At 40.3% G+C, this 12,945-nt stretch overlaps 1 protein-coding gene across 9 annotated transcripts in view; it reads right to left on the bottom strand.

The window, feature by feature from the left end:
* The window catches only part of CCDC62 (coiled-coil domain containing 62), a 44,387-nt gene extending 34,310 nt beyond the window's left edge, over positions 1–10,077 (bottom strand). For 7 of the 9 annotated variants that reach the window (XM_079149540.1, XM_079149545.1, XM_079149538.1 and 4 more), the window contains exons 1-4: positions 9,913–10,077; positions 7,228–7,420; positions 3,915–4,081; positions 2,026–2,127 (exon numbers count right to left, since the gene is read on the bottom strand). In XM_079149540.1, coding sequence (XP_079005666.1) covers positions 2,026–2,127; positions 3,915–4,081; positions 7,228–7,420; positions 9,913–9,948 — 498 coding nt within the window. In that variant the 5' untranslated portion in view covers positions 9,949–10,077. The remainder of the gene's footprint in view (positions 1–2,025; positions 2,128–3,914; positions 4,082–7,227; positions 7,421–9,912) is intronic. The other 2 variants (XM_079149542.1, XM_079149546.1) reach the window with 2 other exon arrangements.
* Between the last annotated feature and the right edge of the window lie 2,868 nt (positions 10,078–12,945).

Here is a 12,945-nt window from a genome sequence, read left to right as displayed (position 1 = left end):
TGTCTCTTGGAAAGTTTAAAACCAGACAATATGATGACCTAAGATATCGGCCCAGCAAGAGAAAGGGTGGCAGCCTTTGGACTGGGAAATTATTTTCTGCATTACAAATAAGTCCCATAAGTCCAACATTTTCTCCCTTCTTTCAGTTTATTAAGATGACAAAACTCCAGCTGGGCAGGGTTGTGCACGCCTATAATCCCAGCAGCTCCAGAGGCTGAGACTGGAAGATTCCAAGTTCAAAGCCAGCCTCAGCAATTTAGCAAGGTCCTAAACAACTCAGCAAGACCCTGTCAAAATAAAATACAAAAAAGGGTTGGAGAAGTGGTTCAGTGGTTGAGTGCCCCTGGGTTCAATCTCTGGTAAAAAAAAAAAAAAAAAAAAAGACAAGACTCCAAGACCTCACTGTGAATGCAGTCAAATTAGAAAATATTACTGTTGAGGCTCTTTGAATCACAAAACAGGTATGTACTGAAAATCAAGTTAAACGATACCTAAAAGTCTAAAAATAATAAGAGTCCTCATCCTTCCCCACTCTCCTGGAATAACTATTAACAGGTCTACCCCATAAGCATTTCTGCTACAGCATCATATGTGTATTCTGGGAAAAAACTCATTCTGCATATCTCACAGTAGGAGGATTTATGGGGAAATAAAAAGGGTTGGCACAGACCATTCAAAAACCAATGGAAGGGCTGGCAAGATATTTCAGTTGGCAGAGTGCTTGCCTTGCATGCACAAGGCCCTGGGTTCAATCCCCAGCACACACACACACACACACAAAAAAAACAACAACAGTGGAAAGACTTGCATGTAGCTCAGTGGTACAATGCTTGCCAAAATGTCCAAGGCCCTGGGTTCAATTCCCAGGCCTGAAAAACAAAACAAAACATTCAAACCAACACAAACTGTTGACTATGTGACCAGACCAACAGCAAGCACATACACGCATGAAGTCCTACCACAGACAAGAGCACAACTGTCAATGCCACACAACCACCACTCAATCTCTTTCAGCCTGAAACCTAGGGCTCCTATCTTCTCCCGTGATAAGCATGTCCTGGAGGGCATTTGCTTCTGATACTACTATTTTTCATCAAAATAAAAATTCTAATTCTTCATGTGCTGCTTTTTCATAAATCCACCATTCTAATGTGGGGGTAACTTTGTAGCATCTTCACTAATACTCACTGCTTCGCCAGTTTGCTGAGAGAGACAGCATACTGGTTGGTTGGTTTTTGTTTTATTTTGGTACTAGAGATTGAACCCAGAGGTGCTTTACCACTGAGCTGCATTCCCTATCTTTTTTATTTTTTATTTTGGCACAGGGTCTTGCTAAGTTGTTTAGGACCTCACTAAAATGCTGAGACTGGCCTTAAAATTGCAATTTTCCTGCCTCAGCCTCTCAAGTCGCTGGGATTTCAGGTGTGCACAACCACGCCCAGTGACCATGCTGTTGTTGATGCCACTAAGCTAATTTGTACATTTTGATATTTTCTCTTTAACTTTAAAAAAGTCTGCCCATGATCACATCAAAACAATGTACTGGGGAAAATTTACAAATGAATTAGCATGAGGGTCCCATCACCCCCTAGTTACCAACTGTCAAAGACATGTGTTATAGCAGAAGAGACTAGTGATCACTATACACACATTATGACTATATCAAGTCCCTGACTGATAACAGCTTTCCTCTCCATTTGAAAAAAAGGTTAGCAAGCAATTTGCCAATAACTTCATGATACCTAACAAAGAGTACCTGGGAGGAAAACAAGTCAATTCAGGCATGCCAGGTCATGGAATGGAGACAAAAGTCCAGAAGTAGAGTCCTGCCTGCTCTCTCAATGCTTTGGGACATCATTTAAAATTTGTTTCTCTCATTTCTAAAATAAGAATTTAAAACAAAAGCAACTTTGGCAGCTCTGCATTGATGGGTGGCTAAGGGACTTAGGTGAGATAAGGAATGTGAACATGCTTTGTAAACTACAAAGTGCTCTGGCAAATGGAGATATAATTATTTTTAATTACCTTAAGCTTTATCATTGTAGTGAGAGCCTGTTCTCTAGCTTGTAATTGTCCTACCTGAGCAGAAAGTTCCACTAATGTGTTGCTGAGATTTTCGTTTCTAGCCTACAAGGGAATAACACAGAAAATACTCTTTGAGTCCTTTTAAAATTTTCATTTGTCACTAATCACAATCTATGCTCACTTTCCTAATTTGTTGTTTAACTTTTTCAAGGAAAGAAAATGGGCTGAGTTAGCAATCATCAAAAAGGAATACGGACATCTGTTTCTGCATTAACTGTAGCATCCTCTTAATATTTGCATTTTCCCTGCTGAATTACACTGGTGATATCTGCCAATATGTCTATTTCCTATGATTTTGGATCATGGAGAAAGAATAAAATGAATGAGAACTGGACATGTAAGAGATTTCCTTCAATGAAATAAAGTAGCTTTAATGAATTTTATGCATTTTGGGGGGTGTGGATATACACCATTTTACTTTGTCAAAATCTTGTAGAATATAGAGCACGAAGAGTGAACACTTATGTAAACTCTGGGTTTGGGTGATAATGATGTGTCCACGTGGACACATCAATTTTAACAAGCATACCAATGCAATGCAGGACACCTGCAGAGGGAAAGTTGTGTGTACGTGGAGACAGGGCACATGTGGGAACTCTCTGTACTTCCTGCTCTATTTTACTATGAGCCTAAAGCTATTCTAAAAAATAAAGTTTACTAAAGATGTCTTCCATCTTTCATCCAATATATTAACAGATTCTAGAATCATGTTTTACTTATTTTATAGCTAGAAATGATCTTGAACAATATTGAAAAAAACTCTACATGCATATGAATTAAGACTCATTATATTACCAAGAACAATACTGATATCACTATCAAACAAGCATATGAAGAACATAAAAAATAGCTGTCTTCAGGCACAGTGGCACATGCCTGTCATCCCAGATTCTTGGGAGGCTGGGACAGGAGGATCACAGGTTCAAAACCAGTTCAGCAACTTAGCAAGGCCCTAAGTAACTTAGTGAAACTTTTGTCTCAAAATAAAAGGGGATGGGAATGTGGCTCAGTGGTTAAGCACCCCTGGGTTCAATCCTCAGTACAACAACAATGAAAAGCTGCCTTTTTCTCTGCCTCATAGTAAATGAGCTCAAAAAAAGATATGCTGACTCACCAATTAGAACACACACACACACACACACACACACACACACACACACACACACAGTCTTACACATATTATTCCTAATATACTATTAACATGGTATAGATATATTTATCATAACAGGTAAGACTCGGAATTTAAGTAGAATTGTATGTGTGTGTATATGTGTTACTGGGGATTGATCCCAGGTCACTATACCACTAAGCTGCATCCCCACCCCTTTTTATTTTTTAAGACAGGGTCTCACTAAGTTACCCAGGCAGGCTGGCCTGGAACTTGTAATCCTCCTGCTTCGGTCTTCCAAATAGCCAGGACTACAGATGTGCACCAATGCATCTGGCTAGAAAGCAGAATTTGAGTCTACCAAAACTTGATGAAACTCATTTCAGACTTTGAGAAAGGTTTTCCAAAATAGCCCACTGTGGCTAAAATGGTAGGTGCTATTAACCAAATGGCAAAACAGTTCAACAGGGCTATAACAAAGCCTGACCTCCATGATAGGACAGTACTGTGCTACAGTATTAAGAATACAAAACTAAGATGGATGGATGGATGGATGGAGATTGTCTGCATACACCCATCAACAGTATATAGACATATATGTATGCACACACTTTCCTACACACATGAATATGAATTTTTAATGCAAACATTTACAGCTAATTTTTCAATAACCAGAACACAGAATCTGGACTAACAAAGCTTATCAAAAAATAAAGCCAACCTCAAGATCTTCAGAGAGGAGGGAAGAATGTGTTGCCTTTTGAGCCATCTCCTGAAGTTGCAGTTGAGTCTTCTGAAGGACTATTTGGCATTCAGTTTGATTGGACTCAAGGACTTTTACCTTCTTTGTGAGTGACTTGATTATTTCAGTTCTTTTCTGTAGTTCGCCTTGGGGAAATTTCATCAATAACTTGTGATTAGATCTGATGCTTAAAAAGCAGTATTTTCAAAGGCAGTAGTTAAAGAGTAAAAAGTGTACTAAGAGATTTTTTAGAGGCTAATTCTTTTAAAACATTTTCAAGACCAGCCTGGGCAATCTAATGAGATCCTGTCTCAAATTAGAAAAAAATTTTTAAAGGGCTAGGGGTGGAGTTGAATGGTAGGATGCTTGCCCAGCATGTGTGAGACCTACGTTCAGTCCCCAGAACTAAAAAACACTCCCAAAATCACAATGAACATAAAAACTACCCACACGTCGCTGAGCAATACAAAATATTGTACTGTACTTTAAAAAAATGGGCAGGCTGCAGTGGCACAAGCCTATAATCCTAACTACCTGGAAGTAGGAGGTGCAAGTTCAAGGCCAGTCTGGGCAACTCATCGCGATCCTTTAAAATTAAAAGAGCTGGGGATATAACTCAATGGTAGAATCCCCCTGGATTCTATCCCTAGTTCTGAAAAAGAAAAAGGGAGAGAGAGCCAGGCTTGGTGGCACACACCTGTAACCCCAGTGACTCCTTCTTGGAAAGTCCGGCACAACAGTCCCGGCTTCAACCACCCAAGAAATTTCATCTTGCCAGATCCGTGGCTCACACCTGTAATCCCAGCTGCTCTTTCTTTAGGGGGTAACCCAGAAGCACCCTAAATATCACGTCCTGAACACAATAGCTCCAATTTTCACTTTTCCAACAACCATCATGATCTTAGAATAACCATTTACTTGCTTTTTTGTGTGTGTGGTACTGGGGACTGAAATACTGAGCCACATCCCCAGCCCTTTTTGAGACAAGAGTCTACATTGCCCAACTGATCTCAAATTTGGCAATCCTCCTCCTCAGCCTCGTAAATCCCTAGGATTACAGATATGCACCACTCTGCTTGGCTCCATTTCCTTGCATCCCTTAAAAATCTCATTGCATTTGGTCTGGGGACATAGTTCAGTGGTAAAGCACTTGTCTAGCATGCATAAGGATGGATTGCATCCCCAATACTGCCAAAAAAAAAAAAAAGATACATATACATATATTGTATATAAATTTGAACTATATTAATACTATTATAATTTGAACCATATATAAATGGAATTGAACAGTATAAATTCTATTTGCTTCTTTCACTTAAGATTATGATCCTGAGGGGCTAGAGTTGTGGCTCAGTGGTACAGCACTTGCCTGGCGTGTGTGAGGCACTGGGTTTGATTCTAAGCACTGCATATTAAGTAAATAAATAAATGAAAGATCCATTGACAACTGAAATATATTTAAAAAAAAAAGATTACGAACCTGAGATTCATTCATATTGCTGTATACAGCTCATGTTTGTCACTAAGATTGTTACATAATATTCCATTAAATTATTACACCAAAGTTTATTCATCCATTCTACTAATGTTGGTCATCTGGGTTACTTCCACTTCGCAACTATTTTAAACAATATTGTTCTGAATTTTCTTTGACATTCATCTTGGTGCATATTTTCAAGAATTTCTCTAGAGTCTTGTTACCCAAAATGTGGTCCTTGAACCAGCAGAACTGACACCACTTGGGAATTTGTTAGAAATAGACTCTTGGGCCCCAGAGATACACCCCAGCCCAGAGTCTACCTACATATTAGGTCTGCTGTCAACTCATGTGTTCATTAAAGTGTGAATATATACCTAAAAGTGGAATTGCTGGATCACTGCTGGAACATATTCCAATTGCTGGAACATTTCTTATAGGAAAGCTTATTTATCTCTAATTTTACTAGACACTGTGAAATGAGTTCCCAAAGTCATTGTGCTAAGTTCCACCAGCAGTGTACGTGCCTTCCCTAGGCTGCAATCTTCCTAGACACTAACCATGCCAGACTCTCCTTTGCTGCTGAGATCAGAAAAAACAGGTGTATTTCAGATGGGATGGCTATGGACTTGGTTCCATATCTTACTGACACCTGACAATTTTCACCAGTCTGGTGAATGTAAAATAGCATTTCATTATGGTTTGAATTTGAATTTCCCTAATTACTAATGAGAATGAGAGCCTTTTAATAACCTTTTTCCATGAAGTACCTATTCAAGTCTTCCTCATTCTGTAACATATACTGATGGCTATAATCTTTGTTATATAGGTTATTTTTGTTTTTTAACATGTTTATATAAGAGATATATTATACTATATTTAATGACCACAATCTTTTTTCTTTTTATTTTTTGAGCAATTTTACCTATTTATTAAGTACTGGGGATTGAACTCAGAAGCATCCTACTTCTAAGTTATATTCAGATCTTTTTAAAAAAAAATTTTTTTTGAGACAGGATCATACTAAGTTGCCCAGACTAGCCTAGAACCCATGATTCTCCTGCCTCAAGTCTTCCAAGTAGTGGGAAGTGCTACTGTGCCCATATGAACAATCATTTTAAACACCATGTGGGTGAGTATGTATGTTTGTAAGTGTGGATGTGGTCAGAGTAAAATCAGACTGCCATCAAAGAAATGGAAAAATGATACATATGTAGATAGTCATGTTTACAGAGAGCTCTTTGTAGTACTGGGGATTTAATCAAGGGGTACTCTTAACACTGAATCACATGCCACCTTTTTTATTTTTAATTTTGAGACAGGGTCTTGCTAAGTTACTGAGGCTGGCCTGGAACTTGCCGTCCTCCTGCCTCAGTTTCCTGAGTCACTGGGATTCCAGGTATGCGACACACTTGCTATGAGCTACTTTTGAGAACATTACAGTTTAAAAAGATGACCATTTTACATCCTTAGGATCAAGTTCAATACCAAAAGTTTAAAATCTTTGAGTAAGTACACAAGAAATGGCTTGTCATATGACATCTTTATTCATACTCTTGTTCAAAACTTTAGATATATATATACCCTTGACTCCCCCTCCGTGTTAACTGGAGTTACCCAGCACCTTTCCCATAGTTAAGTACTACTTTATTTGTGTTTGTCTACTGAATGTGGAGGTTTATAAAGCGTTCCTGTCTTCAATGAGACTAAACTTCAGGACAGCAGGGACTGTGTTATTTCTATCTTCCCCACGAGTCCTTTCATTGTGTGGCACACAGAACCGTGTGTTCAGAGGCTGCTGAATGAATTTCTGACCTTCTAATTTGCTGCAACGTTCCTCCAAAGTCAACACTTTCTGCCGATCCTCTTCCCATGAAAGAAGCTGTCTTTGATGCACAGCGACCATATCATTGAGCTCTTTATCTCGATCTTTTAATTCTCCAATGAGCACCTGTAGCTCCTTCCGTTGTTTCTCAATAGTGGAATTCTCAACTTCTGACCCGATGTTCTAAACATAGAAAGTAGTTTAACATCACAATAAAACTGCTCACGGAACATGTGCGAGGCACTGGGTTTGATTCTCAGAACCATATATAAATAAATAAATGAAAATAAAGGTTCATCAACAACTAAAAAAAATACCAAAAAATAATTTTTAAAAAACCTCAATTACATAAATCACCCAGTGTATCGCCAAAATAATTATATTATTTTGCCACCAATTCTAAACAAATTATTTTATTCATTTTTAATAACAATGTATCAACTTATTATTATTATTATTTTGGTACCAGGGATTGAACTCAAGGGCACTTAACCACTGAGACACATATCTACAGCCCTTTTTTATTTCATTTAGAGACAGGGTGTCACTAAGTTGCTTAGGGCCTCAGTTGCTGAGACTGGCTTTGAATTTGCAATCCTGCCTCAGCCTCCTGAGCTGCTGGTATTACACATGTGCACCAGTGCGCCCAGTTCCAAATTACATGTGTTTAAAACAAGCTCAAATCCACCATGCACTCTGTGCCTCTATTATTTTCTGTCATACCACACACAATTCTGAAAATATGAGTCTATTTCTAAAATCTCCACTGGCTACCATAAATAAACCCATTTCTGGGTTTTTTTCCCCCAATCTGTCAATCTTCTCCTTATTCCAATCAACAATGTTATCCCCCACCTTGTCCTAGCATTTTTTGGGAGGTACTAAGGATCAAACCCAGGGCCTGGTGCACACTAAGCACACGTTCTACCACTGAGTTGTAACGCCACCCCTGCCCCATCAATTTTGGAATAACCAAGTAAACATGAAAAAATTACTATTTAAATATAAATAATTCTTCTTAAGGAATGGGAATTTTCATCTATAAAAACAATTAAATCCTAAATATTTATTATAACTACATTTCATTTTCATATACACTCAATTTGCCAAAGACAATTCAATATTGCTATTGGTAAAAACTCAACATACCCCATTAAAAACAAATTTTGTAAAGAAAAATGTCACATATACACAAAAGACAATATGCAATAAACTCCCATAGACCCAGTGCCTAGGTTCCATTTTTATCAAGACTTTGGTTACAATTTTTTGTTTCAATTTTCTTTTTTGTTATTAAAAATAATAATAATGATAATTTCCCCTTACATACTTCTCTATGTATCTCTGAAACTGAAATTGTGTGTGGGGGGATACTGGGGAGTCATATCCCCAGTCCTTTCCATTTTTTATTTTGAGACAGGGTCTCACTGAGTTACCCAGGCTGACCTCCACCCTGTGATCCTCCTGCCTCATCCTCCTGAGTAGCTGGGATTACAGATGTGCACCACCGCACACTGCTACAATGAACATTTCTTATATAACCATGATGCCATTTTCATACCTCACAATAAATATTTCGTACAATAATTCCTTTTAAGCTACATCATGTTAAAGTCCAGTGCAGTGAATCCAGACTTAGCCACTGAGTGGTTATATGACCTTGGGCAAATTACTTAACTTCTTTTAGTCTTGGTTTCCTCATCTGCAAAATGATAATTATAGTACTTTAAACATGTTAAAATTGTGTGGATTAAGCAACATTAGCTTTGTAAAGCACTTGGCATAGTGCCTGGCAAATAGTAACCGGTGAACGAACATTAGCTATCATTACAAATGTAATCACATTTCAAATTATGGTACTGTTCCCATCTATAGCACATGCCTACAGTCCCAGCAACTCAGAAGGCTGAGGCAGGAGGCTAGCAAGTCAGAGGCCTGCAAGATCCTGTCTCAAAATATAAAAATAAAAGGGCTGGGGGTGTGATTTAGTGGTAAAGCACCACCTAGTTCAGTTTCCAATAAGAGCGCCCCCAACACACACTAGAGTTCTAGTTTAAAGACAGTAGTTTAAACATTCACTAGAGAGCTGGATGTGGTGGTAAGTGCCTGCTATAATCTCAGCAATCTGTGATTTGGGAGACAGATATGGGGCACTAAGAAAGTTTACAAAAAGCGTTCGCTTTGTGTACTGATACATGCAAACCCTTGGCCGAGTTCATTTTCAAGATTCTTGGTTAAAACGGAGCCAGGCTACTGTTAATTTGGAATATCAAGCGAGGTAATTCAGAAACACAGGCCTACAAATGCCAATTGTCATGGTTAAAAAGTAAATCCTTCCACCAGGCGCAGAAGCGCATGACTGTAATCCCAGCTACTCCGAAGGCTGAGGCAGGAGGCTTGCAAGTTCGAGGCCAGCCTCGGCAACTTAGCAAGGCCGTGTTTCGAAATGAAATGAAAAGAGTTGGGGATGGTGCTCAGTGGTAGAGGGGTTGTCTGGCAAGTGCGAAGCCCTGGGTTTGAGCCCCGGGTGCTGGCGAAGTCGCTGAGTCTGGGCGGAGTACAAGTCAGGCTCAGGGAACGGACGCGGCGCCGGCTTCAGCAGCAGCCTGGACTGCGGCCCGCGGTCTCCTCACTCCCAGACGCGCCCAGCAGACCGCCCGGGCGGCGCCGCTCACCTGGCGCCCGGCGAAGAAGGTCGCCGAAGGGATCATGTGTGTCGCCTCCGCCCGCGGAGTCACCTGGGAAACGCCATAGGTGCGCCTGGCCGGAGCGGCGGGGGTGGCCCGGCCCCGCGCCCCGCCGGCCCCCGGGAACCCGCCCAAACCGCCCGCCGCTCGAGCGCGCCTACGGCGGGAGGGAGGGGCCGCCGGGTCTCGCGAGGCTTGGGGCCGCCACGGGCGCAGCACGAGAACCGGAAGTCCAGTCGGCACGGCTCAGAGCGCGCGGCGGGAGGTGCCGCATCGCCCGCTTTGGTCTGATGATGGGCTCTGCTCCCATTGGCGTCTGTCCCCACGGAACCGTGAGCCCAGCCTTGCTTCCTTCCGTGTACGGGCCTCGAGCGGGCAAGCGAGAGGAGGCAGGCGCCGGTGCTGGCCGGTGGTAGGTGCTGGCCGCGCTCGCCGAATAAGCCGAGAGCACCCGGACCAAGACGGGAATTTTTTTTTTCTTCCTACCATGTTCTAGGGCTAATGTCATCTTTTTCACACGTTCCAGTCACTTCTTCATCGCCCTTATACTCTTCATAAATTGTTTATAGGAACTGGAATATGAAAAGATGCGCATCACATCTAACCCTGGTGGCCCCGGCCCCGATGTCGAGCTCAGATAGCAAGACAGCGTACGAAATAACAAGTGTTCAGTTATCTTTTGGTTGAATGTGAATTAGCAAAACATGACTGTGGTCATAAAAGACAATCCAGAAATGGAAAAACAATGAAGGTTTCTTGATGTGAAGCTTCCCCGATTTGGGGTGACAATGCTGCCTCCTTCGTTTGGAACCAACAAAGTGGTTATCTTAGAATTTGGAATCAGGAAAGCATTCTGACCAGTTGTTAGAAATAGCCCTAACATCTAGTCAGGGCAGTGCAGGCCTGTAAGCCGGGCTACTTGGGAGGCTGAGGCAGGATTCAAGTTAGGAGGCCAGCTTGGGCGATTAGCAAGACCCCATCTCAAAAAAAGGCTGGGAATGTAGCTCAGTGCTAGAGCACTTGCACAGAATGGTCCAGTCCCCAGTACTGCAAAAAACAACCTATTTGTAGGTGACTGTGGAATAAGTCTTGGTGAAGGTGAAAAACAAGTGGGCCGAACCATTTTTTCTTTTTCTTTTTCTTTTTTTAACTGAGTAGCATTTTGTTCACATGCTTTTTTTGGTACCAGGATTGAACCCAGGGGTGCTCAACCACTGAGCCACATCCTTAGCCCTTTTTTGTATTTTATTTAGAGAGAGGGTCTCACTGAGTTAGTGAGGCTAGCTTTAAATTTGCTATCCAGCCGCTGGGATTAGAAGAGTGTGCTACTGTGCCTGGAAGTTCATATGCTTTTAAACTACACCATTTTAAATGAAGATTGGGTATTCTTTGAAAGCCCTAAAGTATCACTGTTTGCCAGACAACCACATGCCTAACATTCTGCAGAAGCATGTGTACAGAGAATAGTAGGAAATGGGGTTCATGTGATCAGGGTTTATCAGTAGTAATTGAAGTGATAAAATGAATATGACAACTAAGTGCAAATAAAGTCTCAATGGTTAAGTTCACCCCCTCAAGTTTTCTTTAAAACAAACCAACATAAAGTCTAAAAAGATAGTGCTTTTTAAAATGACTTAAAAGCGAAAGCTGCAAGAATTACAATGTACACCATGATGTACACCTGTAATCACAACAAATCAGGAGGCTGAGGCAGGAGGATTGAAAGTTCAAGGCCAGCCTGGGAAATGCAGTGAGACCGTCTCCAAATAAAAATTACCAGGGCTGGGTTGTGGCTCAATACTAGAGACTGGATTCAGTCTCTAGTATCACACATACAAAAAGAAGCACCTGATTTAACACCCACACAGTCTGACCTAAAGTCCTAAATGGACTCATTCCAGTCTCCTGCCTGATTTCCCAAGAGATGGAATTTACTAATGATTTAAGGAGGAAGTTTTGTTTTTCAGCATTAGGATTAAACCTAGGACTTCGCATGTGCTCAGCAAGAATTATCTTTAAAATAGTAATTAATGAACTTATAAAGTGGGGAAGCTACTACAGATGGTATCTTAATCAACAGATTTACGTGTATGAGGCCTTCATGTAATCCATAAAATCCAGCATCCACATTTTTTAAGAAATGAATACATATGTATTTACATACAATAATATATATATAAATGTATTTGCATTTGAAGTTGCATGTTTCACCATGGCAAATCTCTTAAAACATGAGAAGGCTGCTTAAAAGTTTTTATTCTTTTTTGCCAAAAAATACTAGTCTGTGAGAATGAATAAAAGTCAGTCTTAGACGGGGCATGATGGCACACACTCGTAATCCCAGCAGCTCTGGAGGCTGAGACGGGAGGATCAAGAGTTCAAAGCCAGCCTCAGCAACAGTGAATCACTAAGCAATTCAGTGAGACCTTGTCTCTAAATAAAATACAAAATAGGGCTGGGGATGAGGCTTAGTGGTTGAGTGTCCCAGCATTCAATCCCCAGTACCAAAAAAAAAAAAAAAAAAAAAGTCAATCTTAGAACTACGGACATTTCACTCAGATTAAAATAGGTTGCAATTTAAATTTCAAGTCAAAGAAAAAGATTCACATATGTGTGATCCATGAAGCCAAGTTTAATCCTGCATTTTCCTAGAGAAACATCTATTGCTGGCTACATATGGATTGAAAGTGCATTTGCCAAGAACTGTGAACATTAAGAATCTTTACATGAAATCACATGTTGATACAGGCACACAGACTCTTCTAGCACCAGAATACATACATAACATATGCCAAATGGTCCTGATGGATCAATTTGCTTCATTAGGTAATCCTACTTAGTATAATTCAGTTAATGCAGAATTTCATTTTTAAATTTACATCTTTATTACACATTTTTTCTAAAACATTTTTTAAAAAACACCCTTTCATTAAAGATTGTATTTGCATGGCAATAAACAATGGTTTCACAGGTTCTAAGTTTCCCTCCTCTGTCTCTACTCTCCCCCACCCCATTCCTACT

Source organism: Sciurus vulgaris (genome assembly GCF_902686455.1).
Source record: "Sciurus vulgaris genome assembly, chromosome: 8".
Classification (NCBI taxonomy): domain Eukaryota; kingdom Metazoa; phylum Chordata; class Mammalia; order Rodentia; family Sciuridae; genus Sciurus; species Sciurus vulgaris.
Note: the sequence above shows the minus strand (reverse complement) of the source record. Positions and strands in the feature narration are given on the sequence as shown.